Genomic DNA, 24067 nt, shown 5'->3' with positions numbered 1-24067 from the left:
TCTATCTATCTATCTATCTATCTATCTATCTATCTATCTATCTATCTATCTATCTATCTATCTATCTATCTATCTATCTATCTATCTATCTATCTATCTATCTAAGCACATACAAAAAAGTGAAACAGCTGCTTCCAAATATATATCACGGGATTATGATGCTTTGTCTAACCCATCTTATAAGCCAGACCTTACTGCGTTCCACTTTTAATTTTATATTTAGTGCAGAAAGCTCTTTCTTTTATACACTTCAGAACAAATTTATTAGCTCATATGCTACAGAAAAATATGGACTTTAAATTGTTGAACAAATCTGTTATATTATAATATACATCCCATCTTTTTTAACACCTTAATTATGATAACAGTAAAAAAGTAATAAAATTCATTTTAATTACGAGCAAATAATTTTATATAAATAAAATTTGTATAAATAAATAAATAAATAAATAAATAAATAAATAAATATTATGTTAACACAACTGAAAAATCTTGTTTAATCTTAAACACACGATTTTTGTGGAGAATAGTATTTGACGCCAATAAGTTAGTAAAAAGTATTATATTGATTTTGTTTAGAGAACCTGCCCCACTCTATTTTATTTAGATGCCACTTAAACATTATTTTTATATTTTAAATTTATATATTATATTGATTTATTTTATGAACTAATATTCTTCCTTGTATTTGCAATTTGTAATCATATTTTATAATATTATTTTTAATGTTTTGTTTTTTTTTTTATAAATTTAAAAAAAAAGTATTATCAGTAAAATTTTCTTTTAAAGCTTAACAACAAACATTTTGAATAAATAATATATATTAACATTTGACTTTTTTTTAATTAATATTATCACTGAAAAATTAGTCTGGCTGAGAATTTATATTATTTTTTTTTTTAATAATGCTGGTGACGAAAGTAAATACTTATGACTTAAGAAAACACAATTTCTGCCAGATGTTTGTTTTAAAAAATAAATATTATTTACACATTATTGTTATTATTATTTTTTTTCATTTTGCAAAAATTTCTTATCAAATTTTTCAACTAAACAGTGTAACGCAAATAATGATTTAAATTAATTTTAAAAAAAAATCTTACCGAAGAGATGCAAACGATTTAAAAATATTTCACTTACCTGGAAAAAAATTTAAATTTAATTAGATTAAAATAAATAAAGATAAATATAAAACATTTAACAATATATTGAAATCTCAAGATATCTTAGAAGTTTAACTCTTACTCCGAACACTGTGCGATAATTAGATAAAATGTCAACAACCTAAAGATACAAATACAGATAAAATTCAGTATTAATTAAATACACAAAAACTCCCAAACAAATTGCATACATATTTATCCCTGAAAATTTTATAATTCTATTGGCCATTGTTGGCGTAGTAAATGGCAGCAATAACTCTAATCAAACATTTTTGAACAAACAAAAGTTTCTTTTGGAAATAATTTATCGTGTTGAGGAACCTTTAATGTTTGAAAAATGGATCAAATTAGGCAAGACTTTCACCTTTGACAGATCGGAATACACAGTAAGTTGTATATAACTTCTTAAACTTTACTAACGCTTAATAATAACTTTCTAATTAAAGCGTATACCTCGTTATATGGAGAAATATTGCAAAGCTTTAAAATTTGGTGCCACATTGCCGAAGGGTGAATACTTTGGTGCTCTCACAGAAAGTCATATCCAACAGGCCTATGGTTTGTTTGGTTTCTTCTATTATGCCAAAAGTTGGGAACTCTTTCAACGTAATGTTGCCTGGGCTCGCATGTTCAGCAATGAAGCCACATTTGTTTATGCTTTAAATTTAGTTCTACTACATCGTGATGATTTAAAGGGTTTGATGTTGCCTTCCATTTACGAAATCTTTCCACAAAACTTCTTTAACAGTAAATTCATTTATGCAGCCGAAAAATTTAACTATGAAACCTGGTCCAAATATATTATGTATGAAAAACAATACAAGGACATACTCTATGAAGATTATGCTAAAGTCTATAAGCCATACGATAGACGTTTTTACTATAACTTTACCAGAGATTGGAAATTGTGGCAATGGTGGAAAATGATGGGTTTAGGTGAACACTGGTACTCTGCAGAACATTATATGTTACGCGAAAATTGGTCTGAGTACTATGAGGACCCGAAATTCTTTGAAATCTATGAGAACACTCAAATGTTCTTTATGCCTGTAGACTACACGCGTAACATAGAGCTTAACAATATGGACACCACTTTGTCTTATCTAACTGAAGATGTTGGCTTAAATGCCTACTGGTATTATCTTAATCTTAATAACGCCTTAGATGGCAAGCATAACTATCGGCGTGATCTCTTCTGGTTATATAATTTAGAGCAAATATTACGTCGTTACCGCTTGGAACGTTTGTCTCATGGTCTGGAAGAAATTTCCGATTTTTCCCTCTTAGACAGCAGGGATAGTGGTTATAATTCACATTTGATTTCGTACAATGGTATTAGTTACTCGAAACGCAAATCCTACTATGGAATCGATAAATTTGGTCAAACCGATTACTATCAAAAATATTTAGGCATGTTTGATCGATTACAAGAAATTATTAGCAAAAGTTTCTATGAAACTTATGCCGGCGAAACCATTGATTTGCTTAAACCCATAACCACTGTATATAAGGGAAATGCAAAGCAGGGAAATTTTGATACCTTTGACAAATACTCCTTTCAATACTGGTACCAGTATACTCATATGTTTTTCGCTGAGAGCAATTCTGATGATTATGAAGTTCTGCCACATAACTTCTTAAATTACGAAACTATGCTGCGTGATCCTTTGTTCTATAGCTTCCACAAAAAGATCGCTTCTGTCTTTCATCGATTCCGGAGCAATATCAAACCATATACTCATGATGAGTTATTGTTAGCTAATGTCACCATCAACAATGTTACGGTCAGTGAATTAATCACCTTTTATGATATAGTCGACTTTGATGTCACCAACTTAATGAACGACAAAGTGAACTTCGTTGCAGATCAAATGATTTGGGATAAAACCTTGTTGGCTCGTCAAATGCGCCTCAATCACAAACCTTTTGAATTCGCATTCAACGTTGAGTCTAACAAGAGTCAAAAGGTAATAGTACGTACCTTCTTGGGACCTAAATATAATCAATATGGTCGTGTTATAACCTTGGCTGAAAATCGTGAAAATTTCATGGCAATCGATAGCTTTTTGTACACTCTTAAAACTGGTAACAATATATTCACACGCAAATCTGATGATTTTCCCTGGACCGCAAAAGATCGCATATCCTACACCGAATTGTACAAGCTTTTGATGCTGGCCATTGAAGGCAAATATGAATTTCCCACAAACTTGACTAAACCTCAATGCGCCTTTCCCGATCGTTTACTTTTACCTCGAGGTTGGCCTAATGGTATGCCTATGCAGTTATTTTTCTACATTACGCCCTTTAAGGACAAACACGACACCAATACCACCTTTGACTATGCTTATTCTTGCGGTATTGGTTCTGGTATTCCCTATAACGATGAAATACCATTCGGCTATCCTTTTGATCGTGAAATAATCGAGTACGAATTTTTCGTACCTAACATGTACTTTAAAGATGTCAAGATAAGGCACGAAGACACTTTCGAAAAATACTTTGAGCACAAATACGTACCTTTTGGACAGTTCGATTATGAATATCGTTAAGAATGTAATTTGCTACTTTCTACAAGGATTTTCATCCTTGGTTCTAAGAAACTATTAACAAAAATTTATGTTTAACAATTTTTCATTTATTATTAAACAACTTAATAAAAACATATCTTATTCTATAAATCTAAGCGTAAAATCTTATACGTTGTTTTTACATCTGGTAGGTCAAAGTTATTTGGATGAATTTTCCGTAATTATATAAGCTAACCAGAAAAGGCCAGTCACTTGCTTTCAAAAAGTACAACTGTCTACTAGAAAGTTGATAACCATTCTCTTCCTGATGCCTTATCAAATTATCTAGACTGCAAATATTTTGCAAATACATACAACTGGATCAGTTATTATTAGATTATGAAAACACACGCAAAATATTAGCTAAAAACTAATAAGTTCTTATCACAGCTTATGTTTAGCCAGACTCAACAGGTGCAACATAAAAACATAAAAATGATAACCTATTTCTAGACACATACAAATTCCCTTGTATAAAAACCGCAGCAGATTTCTAAAACATCAGCAGTCTTTAGGTATTGGAAGTGATCGTTGCATCAATCTCTAATCCGTGGACAGTTTGGTTTTGAATACTACGCGCTCTGTTGAAGGACTAAACAATGAAAATCGCCATTGTTTTATTGGCCATTGTTGGCTTGGTTGCTGCAAGCAGCATCTCTAAGAACGATGTTAAAGTTGCCGATAAGGAATTCTTGGCTAAACAAAAGTTCCTTTTCGAAATTGTTTATCGTGTTGAGGATCCCTTGATATTCGAGGAATGGATCAAATTGGGCAAGTCATTCGACTTCGACAAGGCTGACTACACTGTAAGTACTTTTATCCTATACAAAAAAAATAATTTTTTAATATTCTTCATAAATAATTCCAGCATTTCGACTTCTACATGGAGAAATTCTACGAAGCCTATAAGCACGATGCTCTTTTACCCAAGGGTGAATTCTTCGGTGCTTTGGTACAGACTCACCTTAAGCAAGCCTATGGTTTGTTTGAATTCTTCTACTATGCCAAGAACTGGGAAGTCTTCCAACGCAACGTTGCCTTTGCTCGTATGCACTGCAACGAAGGCATGTTTGTCTATGCTTTGACTTTGGCCGTCATCCACCGTGATGATTTCCAAGGCTTGATCTTGCCTTCCATCTACGAAATCTTCCCTCAATACTTCTTCAACAGTAAATTCGTTTACGAAGCTGAGAAATTCGATTACGATGTCTGGAGCAAGTACATCATGTATGAAAAGGAATACAAGGATATCCTATACAAGGACTATGCTACCTTCTACAAGAACCATGACAACCACTACTACTATTACTACACCAAGGATTTCAAGACATGGCAATGGTATAAAATGATGGGTTTGGGTGAACACTGGTACTCTGAGGAACACTTTATTTTGCGCGAAAACTTCGAAGAATACTACAAGGACTCCAAATACTTGGAAGTCTTTGAAGGCACCAAAATGTTCTTCATGCCTGTTGACTACACCCGTGATGTTGAATTCTTCAACGAGGAATCTGCTTTGTCTTACTTCACCGAAGATGTTGGTTTCAACGCCTACTGGTACTACCTTAACATGGATTACGCTTTCTTCTTAGATGGCAAGACCTACGGTTTGAACAAGGATCGTCGCGGTGAATACTGGTTATACAATGTTCGTCAACTTTTGTCTCGTTACTACATGGAACGTTTGTCTCAAGGCTTCGGTGAAATTCCCGAATTCTCATACTTCAACACCATCGAATACGGTTACAACCCTCAATTGGTTTACTACAATGGTGTTGGTTATTCTTACCGCAAGAACTACTACGAAGTTGAAAGCTACGGTAAATTCGACTACTACTACAAGGTTATGGACTTCTTCAACCGTTTGGATGAAATCATCACCAAGGGTGTCTATGTTACCTACGAAGGCAAGACCATTGACTTGCGCAAACCTGAATCCATTGAATACATTGGCAGCATCATGCAAGGCAATGTTGATACTTTCGACAAATACTTCTTCAAATACTGGTACATGTTCGCCCATATGTACTTCGGTGATGTCGACCACCACGATTTCGAAGTTTACCCCCATGTCTTCTTGAACTACGAAACCATGATGCGTGATCCTTTGTTCTACATGTTCTATAAGAAGATCGCTTCCGTATACTACCAATTCTTCTACTATGTCAAACCCTACACTCACGAAGAATTGTTGTTCCCTGGTGTCACCATCAAGGACGTTAAGGTCAGTGAATTGGTTACCTTCTTCGATTTGGTCGATTTTGATGTCACCAACTTGTTGAACGACAAGGTCACTTTCGTCGATGGTCAATTCGTTTGGGACAAGACTTTGTTGGCTCGTCAAATGCGCCTCAACCACAAACCATTCGACTTTGATTTCGTTATTGAATCTGACAAGGAACAAAAGGTTGTTGTCCGCACTTTCTTGGGTCCCAAATATGATGAATTCGGCCGTGTTATTACCTTGACTGAAAACCGTGAAAACTTCATGGAACTCGATAGCTTCGTCTACACCCTCAAGTCTGGTGTCAATGAGTTCAAGCGCTACTCCAAGGACTTCTACTGGACCTCCGAAGACCGCACCTCCTACACTGAATTATACAAATACGTTATGCTTGCTTTCGAAGGCAAATACGAATTCCCCTTGGACATCAGCGAACCCCACTGTGCTTTCCCCGATCGTTTAGTCTTACCCCACGGTTGGGTCAAGGGTATGCCCATGCAATTCTTCTTCTACGTCACTCCCTTCACCGCCGAATACGAACAATTCTCCACCTTCGACTACAAATACTCTTGTGGTATTGGCTCTGGTGTTCGTTATGTCGATGAAATGCCTTTCGGCTATCCCTTCGACCGTGAAATCGACGAATACGAATTCTTCGTACCCAACATGTACTTCAAGGATGTCAAGATCTACCACAAGGACACTTTCGCCAAGTACTTCGAACACAAATACGAAAACTTCGGTCACTTTGACTACAAATACTTCCATTAGATATGTTCTAATATAAAATGTTAATTTTAGATGTTGATATACAAGATGTGATAATTAATTAAAAATAATAAAATAAAAAATATGATTAATTAACACCAAATTTGCTAAAGTTTTTTAATTTCAGATATTTTTATTTTTTTTTAAGTAGATAACCTGAGTTTTACAGGTAGAGCTTATATTTTAATAAAAACATTGTGTTTTTGTTTTTTATTTTATATTGTTGAACTTTATATAAAATAGAATATGAATTCCTTGGGCCTTATTCATAACAATTTACTAAAGGTTTATTAGACAAATTTCCATATAAAATTTGTCCTATAAACCTTTGACAAATTGTTATGAGTAAGGTAGCTTTAGTTTTGGTTTGGAAAATTAAAGAGCTTTTAATTTTATTTATTTTCATTTTAATTTAGAAATTACATTATCCAGAAGTAATGAAAATATTTTATTAAATTCTGTCAAATTTTGATTGATATTGCATGCCGTAAATAGTCTCCAGGTTGTCTACAGAGTAATACTTAAAGACATTAAATCGAGCCCACAATTCAATAACAACTACTACAAATAAAAAAGTATAGAAGTAAATTTAAAATGCTTCCTTATTTTTGAAATTTGAAATCCGTTTGACATCACTTTAAACCAAACAAATACATTCGGATTTTCAAAACTAAGACATTTTTAAATTTTTGTAGTTTTTCGTCATTAGGTATGTATTTTCTTACTAACAATGAGCACTATACTCTAATTGACCTCTAGGAGAAAATGATATTGTAGAAATTACAAAAGAAAAATAGCTGTCCTTAGACGGCTTACTCTATAATACAACCTATTGTCAACAGAAGTGATGTAATACTATTCTACAAATGAGTAATAGTTCAATATTCGCCTTTGCTTACATACTTTGCTTACATCTTACATACTCTTCTTCATAGTGTGATTAATCTATCTATCTATCTATCTATCTATCTATCTATCTATCTATCTATCTATCTATCTATCTATCTATCTATCTATCTATCTATCTATCTATCTATCTATCTATCTATCTATCTATCTATCTATCTATCTATATATCTATCTATCTATCTATCTATCTATCTATCTATCTATCTATCTATCTATCTCTTATAGAGAGAAAACAAATAAAAAAGTAGGAAAGTATAGTCGGACATGGACGAACATATATTTCCCTACACCATTAGTATATTTTATTAACATATTTTTCATTAAGAAAAACTTTTATGTTAAATTTTACATCAATTCCAAAATTTGTAGGCAATTTATTGATTAAAAACTAATTTTTCAAAATAAAGCTTTATATAGGAGTATAGATATAAAGTCAATTAAACAGAATTTTATTGCATTACAAATGTTTATAAGTCAATTAATACATTAAGGGGTGTTTGTATGGGGACTAGTGTCAATTCAAAGCAGATCATTAAAAAAACTCTGCCAGACAGAAGAGATTCTGATTTTTGCGTGTTATAAGCATCTGCACAAACGTATAGTATTCTCCTCACTATTTTCTAAGGAACAAATAGCATTAGCTTAGTAGGCAAACGCTACAAGTTCGTTTTAGAAAATTTTGAAAAAGAAATTATAAAACGTTATAACTTTTTAAAGTTTTTTTCATATTTTTTTAAATTTGTAAGCGCAAATTTTTTTAATACCAATTTTTAAAATATTTTCATAAGAGATTTAAGTCGCTTTTCTGCATTACCTGTATTATTAATTATATAGGACTTGATATTATAAATAACTTTCTAAGGAAATCCTCAACCTCTATCTTACTCTCATGAAATGTTTAATTTTTTTCCGCTTATAAAAAAAACTTTTTAATAATATAATACCAAATTAGCACCGTTGATAACCTTAGAACCTTCCAAGTAGTTAAAGGGAATATTCTAGTTGCAGAACTAAAAACAACAACTCAAACTCTCAAAAACATAATTTAACATAACCAGACTATGATTTATCATTCTTTGTACATATGTATTTCTATCTTCTATCAGTCATGAAATTAAGAATCATAATTTTAAAAATATCTATCAGATTTGTTAGTGTGTTCTTATCAAATTTAATTACTCACGAAAAGTGCAACATTAACATAAAAATCGTCCAAACAAAATACTAAATTGATAAATATTCTGCAAACAGAAATAAAGATTTGTATAAAAACCCCAAAGTATTCTGAAAACATCAGCAGTCTTTAGGTATTGGAACTGATCGTTGCATCAAACTCTAATCCGTGGACAGTTTGGTTTTGAATACTACGCGCTCTGTTGAAGGACTAAACAATGAAAATCGCCATTGTTTTATTAGCCATTGTTGGCTTGGTAGCTGCTAGCAGCATCTCTAAGAACGATGTTAAAGTTGCCGATAAGGAATTCTTGGCTAAACAAAAGTTCCTTTTCGAAATTGTTTATCGTGTTGAGGATCCCTTGATGTTTGAGGAATACATCAAGTTGGGCAAATCTTTCACTTTTGACAAGTCTCACTACAGCGTAAGTTTTATCATACTTTTGCAAATAATTCCTTACTAATAAGATTTGTTTACAATTTTCAGCACTTTGACAAGTACATGGAGAAATTCTACGAAGCCTACAAGCACGATGCTCTTTTACCCAAGGGTGAATTTTTTGGTGCTTTGGTGAACACCCACCTTAAGCAAGCCTATGGTTTGTTTGAATTCTTCTACTACGCCAAGAACTGGGAAGTCTTCCAAAGCAACGTTGCCTGGGCTCGTATGCACTGCAACGAAGGCATGTTTGTCTATGCTTTGACTTTGGCCGTCATCCACCGTGATGATTTCAATGGCTTGATCTTACCTTCCATCTACGAAATCTTCCCTCAATACTTCTTCAACAGTAAATTCGTTTACGAAGCTGAGAAATTCGATTACGATGTCTGGAGCAAGTACATCATGTACGAAAAGGAATACAAGGATATCCTCTACAAGGATTACGAAACCTTCTATAAGAACCATGACAACCACTACTACTATTACTACACCAAGGATTTCAAGATGTGGCAATGGTATAAAATGATGGGTTTGGGCGAACACTGGTACTCTGAGGAACACTTCATGTTGCGCGAAAACTACGAAGAATACTACAAAGACTCTAAATACTTGGAAGTCTTTGAAGGCACCAAAATGTTCTTCATGCCTGTTGACTACACCCGTGATGTTGAATTCTTCAACGAGGAATCTGCTTTGTCTTACTTCACCGAAGATGTTGGCTTCAACGCCTACTGGTACTACCTTAACATGGATTACGCTTTCTTCTTGGATGGCAAGACCTACGGTTTGAACAAGGATCGTCGTGGTGAATACTGGTTGTACAACGTACGTCAACTTTTGTCTCGTTACTACTTGGAACGTTTATCTCACGGTTTTGGTGAAATTCCCGAATTCTCCTACTTCAACACCATCGAATACGGTTACAACCCTCAATTGGTTTACTACAATGGTGTTGGTTACTCTTACCGCAAGAACTACTACGAGGTTGAAAGCTACGGTAAATTCGACTACTACTACAAGGTTATGGACTTCTTCAACCGTTTGGATGAAATCATTGCCAAGGGCGTCTATGTCACTTACGATGGCCAAACCATTGACTTGCGCAAACCTGAATCCATTGAATACATTGGCAGCATCATGCAAGGCAATGTTGATACCTTCGACAAATACTTCTTCAAATACTGGTACATGTTCGCCCATATGTACTTCGGTGATGTAGACCAACACGATTTCGAAGTTTACCCTCATGTCTTCTTGAACTACGAAACCATGATGCGTGATCCTTTGTTCTACATGTTCTACAAGAAGATCGCTTCCGTCTACTACCAATTCTTCTACTATGTCAAACCCTACACTCACGAAGAATTGTTGTTCCCTGGTGTCACCATCAAGGACGTTAAGGTCAGTGAATTGGTTACCTTCTTTGATTTGGTCGATTTTGATGTCACCAACTTGTTGAACGACAAGATGACTTTCGTTGATGGTCAATTCGTTTGGGACAAGACTTTGTTGGCTCGTCAAATGCGTCTTAATCACAAACCTTTCGACTTTGATTTCGTTATTGAATCCGACAAGGAACAGAAGGTTGTTATCCGCACTTTCTTGGGTCCCAAATATGATGAATTCGGTCGTGTTATTACCTTGACTGAAAACCGTGAAAACTTCATGGAACTCGACAGCTTCGTCTACACCCTCAAGTCTGGTGTCAATGAATTCAAGCGTTACTCTAAGGACTTCTACTGGACCTCAGAAGACCGTACCTCCTACACTGAATTGTACAAATACGTCATGCTTGCTTTCGAAGGCAAATACGAATTCCCCTTGGACATCAGCGAACCCCACTGTGCTTTCCCCGATCGTTTGGTCTTGCCCCACGGTTGGGTCAAGGGTATGCCCATGCAATTCTTCTTCTATGTCACTCCCTATACTGCCTCTTACGAACAATTCTCTACCTTCGACTACTCTTACTCTTGCGGTATTGGCTCTGGTGTTCGTTACATCGATGAAATGCCTTTCGGCTATCCCTTCGATCGTGAAATCGACGAATACGAATTCTTCGTTCCCAACATGTACTTCAAGGATGTTAAGATCTACCACAAGGACACCTTCGCCAAATACTTTGAACACAAATACGAAAACTTCGGTCACTTTGATTACAAATACTACCATTAGATATTATCTAGTGTAAAAAGTATTTATACAAGATGTGATAATAATAGAATAAAAATAATGAAATTTATTACATCAAATATTTGTTTTTTATTTATTTATTATTTTTTTTTTTTTTTTGATTTTGTTTTTAGAAGTATTTAAGTGAATTTAATCTGTTGGTAAAGATGTAGGAAAATATTCCTTTTATAGAGAAAATTACGGGGGAAATTTCTCCCCCAAAACTGAAAATTTTTCATAAAAAATATAAATCTAAGGCAAAAAAGAAAGTAAGTAAAATAACAATACCAAATTCCTGATCTTGTTTCCCTCCTATGTGAAACAAAGTAATATACAATTTCAAATTTTGGAATCCGAATGAATGGTGGGAAATTTTTGGTAATTTTTTCGTTTTTCAAATAATACTTTTTGAATTATCTACAATGTTGAACTAAGAAATATAGAATTTTGTTTCCTGAGTACATTAAAATTATATTTTTTGTACATTTTCGTTTGTCAAATGGTACTTCGCGTATTTTTAATAGAATCTAGAAACATTAAATTTAAACTGTCCTAAGCGAATCGAAATCTATTTATAAGATGGGTGTTGAAGATACACTAATAGGACTTCTCGAACTTTCAATAATATACCTGCTTACTTAATGAGGAGCTAGAATCAGCCTTTAGCAAAGAACACCGGGATTGTTAGTAATACATACATGATAACTATGAAACTAACATGGTTTTAGCTGAAAATTTCCCATACTTTAAAGTATTAAACAAGTCAGATTTCTATATTCGGCTGTGCCGAATCTTATATACCAAGTATATTTTAAAAAACAGTTTTTATTTATTTTGTATCTCCGCACACATGTCACACAAAACATACACACAAACAAATATAAACTGTAGCAGAAAGAAATATTAACCGTTGTACTGTATTACCACCGTCAAACTGTATTACCGCCAACAAACAAATATGAGCTGTATTACCAACATATTACTGCTTTTTCTCCTTGTTGTGTTTTATGCTTTTATTTATAATTTGTTGAGGAAATTTTCAGAGGTAGTCTCAGATTTCTACCCATATCTCAGTTATTTATGGACCGATTTTGCTGATTTTCAATAGGAAACTTCTCGAAAGCATGTCTGACAGAATTATTGAAGATTTGGATCTCGAAGATATCTGGAGTCTTCAGAAAATTGATTTCAACAGACAGACGGACATGGCTTAATCGACTCTGCTATTTATAAGGATTCAAAATATATATACTTTGTAGGGTCGAAAAATTATATTATAGAAATTACAAACGGAATGACAAACTTATATATACTCTTCATACGAAGGTGAAGGGTATAAAAAGAAAGAAACATCGAGACAATTTGCAGATTTTTGTGTATTTTTAAATATATTTCAAAATCACTTCAGTTTAATGTTACGTACGATTTGGCTTTATTTGGCTGAATATTTTGAACAACAATGATTTTGTCCACATATAATAAGTACCCGAATTATGGAACATAATGTCATAATTTATTCTTAATCACCCCTATTCTGCATTTCAAATCTAATCGAAATTTTCTCCATTTGGCAAATTTGCTATTCTGCATTTCGATTGGAAGCTCCGTCATCAAACTAACATCTTACAAAAACGTAGTTATGATCATAATGCAGAATACATACAATCGAAAAACATTGAAATAAAATGGAATTGGTTCTGCTTTTTCTTACGATTCCGATTTTTTGTTGGAATACCAATTTTCCTATTTTGCAAAATGGATACAATTTCAAGTACAATTTTTATGTTTTTTTCTGTGTAAAATAAACCTTTATGTTATAACTTATATAACAGATTATATGTAATCTATTACCACACTATTTGAAAGTAATGCTATGAAGTAGTTTTTGCAATAGATCAAATTATAGAGTTAAAATAGAATTTGCTCTGGAATTACGATCAACTATTCTCTAAGAGACCCCATATGAGGGGTAGTATCAATTATGGTCCGATCGATTCGAATAAAATCAAATTTGCTCTTGAATTCCAATTTATTTCGATAATATTTTTAATATTCTGAAGGTGAGTTTATATGGAGAGTAGGTTCGATTACACAAATTTCCAATTGTAATTTAAAACAAGTAAGAAATTATAGTCGGGCGAGGCCGACCATATAATACCCTACACCTGTTACAAAAAGTAAAATGTGATTAAGTTTTCATAATAAAACATTTAAGTCGAATTTTAAAGAGGGTTTTTTTGTAGGGGACAGGGTCAAATGAGGCCCTATAATTATAGAGTTTATGAGGGCCATCAAGGCTAGTATAGATATATAAATGTGATTTTGTAGCTTTTTGTCGACATACGATTACAAACAAACCTATTCGGCGAGCCCAGTGGTATGTGGGCTAGGTAAAATAATGGACCGATGTTAACCATTTTCAATACGCTTTATCTACGGTATCATAAAAGATCATGTGCAAAATTTCATTGAATTATTTCAAAAATTACGAACTGTAGTTTGATAACAAGGTTAACAAGCCCTATTAGAGTGTTCAGTTGTATGGCAGCTATTTAAAATATTTGACCGATCTTAGCCATTTACAATAGGCTGCGTCCCTGGGACAATATAAGACTATGTACCAAATTTCATTGAATTATCTTCAATATTACGACTTGTAGTTTGATTACAAGGTTTACATGAACAGACAGACAGACAGAAAGACAATAGCTAAATCGAATCAGAAAAGGATTCTGTGTTACCACTAAAGTGGTAAATATAGTTATTATTGGGTATTGATACCATATTGTAAACAAAAATCTAACTCGTTTACCTTAAATTAAAGTTATAAGGATAAACTGGAAAAAGTACAGTTTTCAACTTAGCTACAGGACATCCAAGCTATCGTGTAATAACTGTTATCATGATTATACTCTAATGATAGATAATTTTATGTTGATTACCATGTTGTTGAATAACTCTATGAAAATTGTTCCAATTCTGAGAAATTCAGTAAAAAAAAACAAAAATTATCTTAAATAACATTTTTATAAAAACCACAATATCTCGGAAACTAGAACTAAGGGGAATTTTTTGAACTCAGCTGGTGAAAGTACTTACGATTTAGCTGTTTTTATTAAAAGGCATCAGTGTTGTCTAGTGTTATACAAACCTTTAAAGTCACTTTCTTAAAGGAACTATATATGAGCGGTACGGTCGAATTTCATCAAAATTTTAGGTAGCGACCTTATATGGGGTGTAGAGTAATTTTTTACAAAAAGATCCTATAAGGCTTGCTTATGCCGAATGTTACAGCTACAGATGCTTTCTATAACGAGTTATAAGCGTTAAAGACACTTTCTGAAGGGACCTAGAAAAAATCGTTAAACGATACCAAACAAACTACATCAATATAAAATCTGTGTTCAATTTCAGCTTGTTACTTCCACTAGGACTCTATCGTCTTGTTTACAGACTGATGGACATGTCTAGATCGTCTTAAATTTAATTAAGATCAATAATATACACACATATAAACATTTATGGGTCTCAGATGAATATTTTGATGTGTTAAAAATAGAATGACATATGATGGCGTGTATACATATAAATATATGAGATAACAATAGTTACACCTGTTTAAATCCTGTTTATTCATTTCACTAAAAATCTGGATTTTTGCATAAAAACATAAAAAAATGTTAAACTTTAGCAAAGCAAAACTTATGATAACCTTTTGCATTGAGAAGAATACCTACAGATATGCCAGTAAATCGCTGATAAAAATGCAATGAATAACAATTGGTAATTATGTATTAATCACGGAAGAGTCAGCAATAACAAGACATAAAAATCACTTGTACAATATGTGCTGAAATAATAAGTTCTTATCATTTTATATTCTCTTTATAAGGTAAATAAGTCCAACATAAACATAAAAATCAAAACAGTCATTCAGTTGATAAGGCTATTCTATCATCTATATGCAAAAAAAATTGTATATAAACCCTATGAATTCTAAAATCATCAGCAGTCTTTAGGTATTGGAACTGGTCGTTGTATCAAATTCTAATCCGTGGACAGTTTGGTTTTGAATACTACGCGCTCTGTTGAAGGACTAAACAATGAAAATCGCCATTGTTTTATTAGCCATTGTTGGCTTGGTTGCTGCCAGCAGCATCTCTAAGCATGATGTTAAAGTTGCCGATAAGGAATTCTTGGCTAAACAAAAGTTCCTTTTCGAAATTGTTTACCGTGTTGAGGATCCCTTGATGTTTGAGGAATATATCAAGTTGGGCAAATCTTTCACTTTTGACAAGTCTCACTACAGCGTAAGTTATAACAAACTTCTGCAAATAATTCCCTACTAATAAAATTTCTTTCTAATTTTCAGCACTTTGACAAGTACATGGAGAAATTCTACGAAGCCTACAAGCACGATGCTCTTTTACCCAAGGGTGAATTCTTTGGTGCTTTGGTGAACACCCACCTTAAGCAAGCATATGGTTTGTTTGAATTCTTCTACTACGCCAAGAACTGGGAAGTCTTCCAAAGCAACGTTGCCTGGGCTCGTATGCACTGCAACGAAGGCATGTTTGTCTATGCTTTGACTTTGGCCGTCATTCACCGTGATGATTTCCATGGCTTGATCTTGCCTTCCATCTACGAAATCTTCCCTCAATACTTCTTCAACAGTAAATTCGTTTATGAAGCTGAGAAATTCGATTATGATGTATGGAGCAAATACATCATGTACGAAAAGGAATACAAGGATATCCTCTACAAGGACTATGCTACCTTCTACAAGAACCATGACAACCACTACTACTATTACTACACCAAGGATTTCAAGATGTGGCAATGGTATAAAATGATGGGTTTGGGCGAACACTGGTACTCTGAGGAACACTTCATGTTGCGTGAAAACTACGAAGAATACTACAAGGACTCTAAATACTTGGAAGTTTTTGAAGGCACCAAAATGTTCTTCATGCCTGTTGACTACACCCGTGATATTGAATTCTTCAACGAGGAATCTGCTTTGTCTTACTTCACCGAAGATGTTGGTTTCAACGCCTACTGGTACTACCTTAACATGGATTACGCTTTCTTCTTGGATGGCAAGACCTACGGTTTGAACAAGGATCGTCGTGGTGAATACTGGTTGTACAACGTCCGTCAACTTTTATCTCGTTACTACATGGAACGTTTGTCTCAAGGCTTTGGTGAAATTCCCGAATTCTCATACTTCAATACCATTGAATACGGTTACAACCCTCAATTAGTTTATTACAATGGTGTTGGTTACTCTTACCGCAAGAACTACTACGAAGTTGAAAGCTACGGCAAATTCGACTACTACTACAAGGTTATGGACTTCTTCAACCGTTTGGATGAAATCATCGCCAAGGGCGTCTATGTCACTTATGATGGCAAGACCATTGACTTGCGCAAACCCGAATCCATTGAATACATTGGCAGCATCTTGCAAGGCAATATTGATACTTTCGACAAATACTTCTTCAAATTCTGGTACATGTTCGCCCATATGTACTTTGGTGATGTCGACCAACACGATTTCGAAGTTTACCCCCATGTCTTCTTGAACTACGAAACCATGATGCGTGATCCTTTGTTCTACATGTTCTACAAGAAGATTGCTTCCGTATACTACCAATTCTTCTACTATGTCAAACCCTACACTCACGAAGAATTATTGTTCCCTGGTGTCACCATCAAGGACGTTAAGGTCAGTGAATTGGTTACCTTCTTCGATTTGGTCGATTTTGATGTCACCAACTTGTTGAACGACAAGATGACTTTCGTTGATGGTCAATTTGTTTGGGACAAGACTTTGTTGGCTCGTCAAATGCGCCTTAACCACAAACCTTTCGACTTTGATTTCACCATTGAATCCGACAAGGAACAAAAGGTTGTTATCCGCACTTTCTTGGGTCCCAAATACGATGAATTCGGTCGCGTTATCTCCTTGACTGAAAACCGTGAGAACTTCATGGAACTTGACAGCTTCGTCTACACCCTTAAATCTGGTGTCAATGAATTCAAGCGTTACTCTAAGGACTTCTACTGGACCTCTGAAGACCGCACTTCCTACACTGAATTGTACAAATACGTCATGCTTGCTTTCGAAGGCAAATACGACTTCCCCTTGGACATCAGCGAACCTCACTGTGCTTTCCCTGATCGTTTGGTCTTGCCCCACGGTTGGGTCAAGGGTATGCCCATGCAATTCTTCTTCTACGTCACTCCCTACACTGCCTCTTACGAACAATTCTCTACCTTCGACTACTCTTACTCTTGTGGTATTGGCTCTGGTGTTCGTTACATCGATGAAATGCCTTTCGGCTATCCCTTCGATCGTGAAATCGACGAATACGAATTCTTCGTTCCCAACATGTACTTCAAGGATGTTAAGATCTACCACAAGGACACCTTCGCCAAGTACTTTGAACACAAATACGAAAACTTCGGTCACTTTGATTACAAATACTACCATTAGATATTTTCTAGTGTAAATTGGTATTAATATATGTGTTTATACAGGTTGTGATATGTAATATTATTAGTAAAATAAAAAATATTATTACATAAATTTTTTGTTTTTTTATTTATTCTTTTCTTTCAGAAATTTTTAAATGAGAAGTTAGGAAATTGTATTCTTAATAACGATGTAAATTTATAGATTTTGTTGTTAGATTTCCAATGCAAACTCTGGTCTGCTAGAATTAGTTAAGATATCTGTTGAAATATAGCAATTGTATAGCAAATAAAAAATATATTATCCAAAAATGCTAAAGTGAAAGGTACTTCTTCAACGAAGGCTCTGGAAACGTTGCTAGATATTCCACCCATTGTAACATATTTAAGAAATGAGGCGGCGCTTACAGCCCAACGGCTCTTTACTTTAGGTGAACTGGCCAAAAGCGGTTATAGGACACGACATCAATGTATACTGAACACTGTGTCTTATACCAGAATCTCGGTCAAGCGGAACATTAGAGCAAATACCAGTAGGAATCCGTTATTACACGGATGACTCTAAATTAAGGGATTAAGTGGGGCTTGGTTCTATATTGTAGACCCAGAAGCAGAAATATACCAACGTTTACCAAATCATAACACAAGCTTCCAGGCAGAAGTACGAGCAATAACGGAATGGGTAAATTGGATTAGAATAAATATGGCGCCCACAGCGGTGAATATATTTACTGACAGCCAGAAGGCAATAAGGGCGATATCAGGAGATAGAACGAAATCTAAGACCGTATTGGATTGTATGAAAGCTTTTACTGAATACCCTCCAAAAGGTAGGATTCACATCATATGGGCACCAGCTCACTCGGGATTAGTCGGCAACTATTCGACGCAACAAAAGCTGAACTAAAAATATGGGCGAGAGAATCCCATAAGATCTCTTGAAATAATAAAACAGTGGATAGAAGCACGAAAATCCTATAGGGTACCCTGATGTTAGTATGATAGTACGTATTCTGAGTGGACATGCAGAATAACATTCCTGACCAACACTTATTGGAAGATTTTTAGGAATTACGTTCAGGAAACTGAGTTTCTGAACACTGAAAAATAATTCATTCAATTCCCTTTTTCATGATAAGGAGCGCACAACAGGCCCTATTGTGGTGTATTTCTTTGGATTTGATGTAGTATACATCCTCCTAGGTTGATAGACCTAACCTAACCTACAATACTGCAAAATTTCACATGGACCCTAGCTCCTGGCAAAGTCTATTTCTGAAAATGCTTGAAGGTCTTTAATTTTCTTATATTTCACTGTGTTTTTATTTGCACATTTCGTTTACACCTTATTTGGATTTTTTAAGCGCGTTTTTTTCTAAATGTAAATGTAAGGAATCCTTTCCCAATACTGGCATACTTTGGTCTGACTATAGCCTTGTATGTTTAGTATGTTAAGGGGGTTTTACATTACAATACTTTGTATTAATATATGAGTTTCATTGTCTTTAATACAAAATATAATTTGTTGTCAAAATATATTGAAAAATTTTCATTCATGTATTATGAAACCAATTTTTTTGGTTTAATTTCAAACTGATTATGAAGAAAATTATGGTGAAAAATAAAAGAAATCTAATTTACAAATCAAAATCTAAAAGAAAACTACAAATAAACTATGTATTTTGTAAAGAAATATTTAAAAATTTAAATAATACTTTGTATTAATACAAAATCAGATAGTGTAATGTAAAGGTACATTAGAAGTGATTATACTCTTGAATTTACTTTTAGCAATCATAATTATATAAAACTCAGCAGTAACATTTACTGAGTATTTGGAAATTAACCTCTCAGTAGAATTAACATTAGATCGCCTAGTTTAACCTGAATATTTCAGTGTACAAAAACTAAAAACAAATTATATTCGAATCTAATTTATCGAGCAGGATGACATTAAACATACACCCGTATAGCAGACCACAGTATCCGATGGGAATCAAACCCACAACTCTAAGACTGACAGTCTACCACGATATCATCTAGCCTACCGGGGAACCCGAAGAAGAAACTAAATTTAAAGTAAAATGACTACAAAGAAGATAAAGATTTGGGATGACTCGTCATACTAAGACACTAAAAAAAAACGATATAATGGGAATCGAAAACACAACCCCCAGACTAACAGATTATCACACTACAATCGAGCCACCGGGGCATCCAAAGGAGAACATATATTTCCATCGAAATTACTGCAGAGACACTAAAAAACCGATTGGAACGCCGTATAAAAGTTCATATTCAGACATTCTTTGCCTGTATAATGGATACTCCAATATAGCAATGATCCAACTCATACTGCCAAAGTTGTAAATTCACAATTTGCCAAAAAGATGCAAAACTTCTAAAATGCACATCATACTATCCGGTTCTTTAGTTCTAAAAGTGGAGTAGATATATCCGAAGCTCACTTTCACTATTTTATGCATATTCTATTTATAAAACTTCTGATAACCTTTAATTAAAAAAACCAACTACAAATATGCCACAAAACAGGCGATAAAATTTCAGAAGAAAAAAAGCAATTGCATTTATGTATTTATCACAGAACAGCTAGTTAGCAACAACAAAATGTTCAAATCTCACGCAGTTCTTATCATTCTTTTTATGTTCACTGAAAGGTAAATTAAGTCCAACATAAGAATAATAAAATTAAAACAAAATCAAAACTGATAAAGCTACTATTCATTGTAAGCAAATTATTTTGTTTAAAAACCTCAAAATATTGTGAAAACAGTAGTCTTCGTTGCCTGGGCTCGTATGCACTGCAACGAATGCATGTTCGTTTATGCTTTGACTTTGGCCATCATCCACCGTGATGATTTCCATGGCTGATCTTGCCTTCTATCTACGAAATCTTCCCTCAATACTTCTTCAACAGTAAATTCGTTTACGAAGCTGAGAAATTCGAATATCATGTATGGAGCAAATACATTATGTACGACAAAGAATACAAGGATATCCTCTACAAGGATTACGCTACCTTCTACAACGCCTATTATTATTACTACACCAAGGACTTCAAGATATGGTAATGGTATAAAATGTTTGGGTTTGGGCGAACACTGGTACTCTGAGGAACACTTTATAATGGGCGAAAACTACGAAGAATACTACAAAGACAAGACCATTGACTTGCGCAAACCTAAATCCATTAAATACATTGGCAGCATCATGCAAGGCAATGTTGATACTTTCGACAAACACTTCTTCACATGTACATGATCTCCCATAACACGATTTCGAAGTTTATCCACATGTCTTCTTGAACTACGAAACCATGATGCGTGATCCTTTGTTCTACATGTTCTACAAGAAGATTGCTTCCGTATACTACCAATTCTTCTACTATGTCAAACCCTACACTCACGAAGAATTATTGTTCCCTGGTGTCACCATCAAGGACGTTAAGGTAAGTGAATTGGTTACTTTCTTCGATTTGGTCGATTTCGATCTCACTAACTTGTTGAACGACAAGATGACTTTCGTTGATGGTCAATTCGTTTGGGATAAGACTTTGTTGGCTCCTCAAATGCGCCTTAACAACAAACCATTTGAATTTGATTTCACCATTGAATCCGACAAGGAACAAAAGGTTGTTATCCGCACTTTCTTGGGTCCCAAATACGACGAATTCGGTCGTGTTATTACCTTGACTGAAAACCGTGAGAACTTCATGGAACTCGACAGCTTCGTCTACACCCTTAAATCTGGTGTCAATGAATTTAAGCGGTACTCCAAGGACTTCTACTGGACCTCTGAAGACCGCACTTCCTACACTGAATTGTACAAATATGTCATGCTTGCTTTCGAAGGCAAATACGACTTCCCCTTGGACATCAGCGAACCTCACTGTGCTTTCCCTGATCGTTTGGTCTTGCCCCACGGTTGGGTCAAGGGTATGCCCATACAATTCCTCTTCTACGTCACTCCCTTTACCGCCGAATACGAACAATTCTCCACTTTTGACTACTCTTACTCTTGCGGTATTGGCTCTGGTGTTCGTTATGTCGATGAAATGCCTTTCGGCTATCCCTTCGACCGTGAAATCGATGAATACGAATTCTTCGTTCCAAACATGTACTTCAAGGATGTTAAGATATATCACAAGGGTACCTTCGCCAAGTACTTTGAACACAAATACGAAAACTTCGGTCATTTCGACTACAAATACTATCATTAGATATTTTTTAGTGTAAAATGGTATTGAAAAATGTGTTAATTATGGAACATATTTTGGTTGTAAGTCTAGCGTATATAAAGGTTGTGATAATTAAGATTAATAATGAAATAAAAAATAAGATTTATTACATATTTTTTTTTTAAATGTTGATTTTCAGAAACTTTAAAGGAACTCAAATTTTATTTTATAAAAGGTTTATAAAATAAAAATTTGTTTATGAATATGGGGGATAAACTATAAATTTATAGTTTTTGGATGCAGTTTTTATACTGGGGTTGGCTAGGTTTAGATACAATTTGTAGTTGTATATATTAAAAAAATACGAAAAATTTACATTTGCATTATTCGTGACTTTGTTGTAAGTTCTTACTACAAAATAAATTTATCCGTGATGGATTGTACAGACTTGCTCAAGGGATTTATGTTGTTTGGAATATATACTATATAGTTGGGAATATACTTCCCTGGAGTATAAAGATTAGACTAGAGATATACGATATAACTATTAGTTAAATAGTAATAACTATGTAGGGGAACCATAAGCATAAAATGGGAACTTCATCTTACTATGATACAATGACTTTATAAAAGTGTAATCAATTCTAATTTATGCTTAAATAAACTAGTGGACTTCTTCGGATCAAAACTGTAGAAGTTACAAGTGATGTGATAAACACTAGGAACTTTAAAATACTGATCCTAGATAGAATTTCAAGGTGAAATAGAACATTACAGCATAAGCCTTAGAAATCCGTTGTTACATGGATGGCTGTAAATTGGATGACAAAGTGGTTGCAGTTTAATGTTGACCAGGTGTTATGCATTTGGCTCCACAATATGATAAGGAACATATGGAAAATCGATAGATGTACGATACGAGATATTTCATCAAACACATTAAAGAGCTTTAAGAATCAATGGTTGTGTTCTGTCTTTGAAACTTTGAAACTCTGATCCTCGAGCAATACTCTGAGAAATCCGTTGTTTTATTGATGGCTGTATTTTGAAGGACAAAGTGGACCTGGGTAATTAAAGATCCAGAAAGAGAATTATACGTTTAGTTAATCTCAACACTAGTTAAAGATCGAGCAACAAAGCAATGGATATGATACAAGAAAACTTCTCAAAATAAGCAAATCCACGGTTAGTATAATATGCAAGATTACGGGCATAGCTATACAAAATTGGAAATGCAGATTTAAACGAATGAAGAGAGATCAGTGGTACTGCGGAGCACCTTCATTGTCAAGTCGACAAGTCAAGTCCAAGTATTATCCGCATCTCTCACGAACATTGCTAGGAATAACGTCCAGGAAATTGAGATTCTGAACATCAGACTAAGGCAACACTGTAGAAGTTTTTATTACACAGCAGGCTCGACCAAATATCTCTTTTTTTGGATGAATCATGCTGCTTTGTTCTCTAAGAATCTGCATTGAGTGATGTCTCTAAAGTGTTGGTCTCTCGATTCAACAAGTGTTTTCAAAGGATATCGAAAATTTAAAAAATTATGTAGTTTTCTTGAGAATAACGCTCTAAATCGCGAAAAATAAAAAATCTTGGGACACCGGTGTCCCGCATACGCGAAAGAGTTTAGCCCCAATGCACGATAAAAGTTTTGCAAAATATCAGCTTTTTCAGTGCAAATTCTATATAAAATTAAATTAGGAAATAAACTCTTGATACTTGATTTACATTTAGCCAACTCACAGACAATATAAGCTTAAAAATATGTTTTTTTTAATAAAAAGTCAACTTGTAGATTAAATAAAATATTTAAACACACCTGTCTAATATCGGGTGGCCAACAATTTAGTTTTAAATCAACAAAACATAAAACATTAGAAAACACATAATAGATTTAAAGTAATGCAAACTAAAACTTTTGATAACATTTGGTCTCAAAAAGAGAACAAAAAAAATGCACAACTG

The 24067-nt window shown here is 34.1% G+C and overlaps 4 protein-coding genes and 1 pseudogene across 4 annotated transcripts in view; all 5 read left to right on the top strand.

The window, feature by feature from the left end:
- Positions 1-3844, top strand: part of LOC124420986 (arylphorin subunit C223-like) — a 10321-nt gene extending 6477 nt beyond the window's left edge. Inside the window, exons 2-3 of the mRNA XM_046955607.1 lie at positions 1404-1549; positions 1610-3844. Coding sequence (XP_046811563.1) covers positions 1404-1549; positions 1610-3715 — 2252 coding nt within the window. The 3' untranslated portion in view covers positions 3716-3844. The remainder of the gene's footprint in view (positions 1-1403; positions 1550-1609) is intronic.
- A 395-nt stretch (positions 3845-4239) lies between these two features.
- LOC124421191 (arylphorin subunit C223-like) lies at positions 4240-6828 on the top strand. The gene is made up of 2 exons (XM_046956037.1): positions 4240-4539; positions 4602-6828. The coding sequence occupies exons 1-2, from the start codon at positions 4333-4335 to the stop codon at positions 6726-6728; spliced, it is 2334 nt and encodes a 777-aa protein (XP_046811993.1). The 5' UTR covers positions 4240-4332; the 3' UTR covers positions 6729-6828.
- A 2097-nt stretch (positions 6829-8925) lies between these two features.
- LOC124418446 (arylphorin subunit C223-like) lies at positions 8926-11498 on the top strand. The gene is made up of 2 exons (XM_046953881.1): positions 8926-9232; positions 9295-11498. Exons 1-2 carry the CDS (start codon positions 9026-9028, stop codon positions 11419-11421), a joined length of 2334 nt encoding a protein of 777 aa, XP_046809837.1. The 5' UTR covers positions 8926-9025; the 3' UTR covers positions 11422-11498.
- A 3927-nt stretch (positions 11499-15425) lies between these two features.
- On the top strand, positions 15426-18010 carry LOC111682013 (arylphorin subunit C223-like). Its single transcript, XM_046947294.1, has 2 exons — positions 15426-15728; positions 15791-18010. Exons 1-2 carry the CDS (start codon positions 15522-15524, stop codon positions 17915-17917), a joined length of 2334 nt encoding a protein of 777 aa, XP_046803250.1. The 5' UTR covers positions 15426-15521; the 3' UTR covers positions 17918-18010.
- A 2291-nt stretch (positions 18011-20301) lies between these two features.
- LOC124418463 lies at positions 20302-22135 on the top strand (annotated as a pseudogene).
- Positions 22136-24067: the final 1932 nt, after the last annotated feature.

This window comes from Lucilia cuprina, chromosome 2, assembly GCF_022045245.1.
Source record: "Lucilia cuprina isolate Lc7/37 chromosome 2, ASM2204524v1, whole genome shotgun sequence".
Lineage (NCBI taxonomy): Eukaryota > Metazoa > Arthropoda > Insecta > Diptera > Calliphoridae > Lucilia > Lucilia cuprina.
Note: the sequence above shows the minus strand (reverse complement) of the source record. Positions and strands in the feature narration are given on the sequence as shown.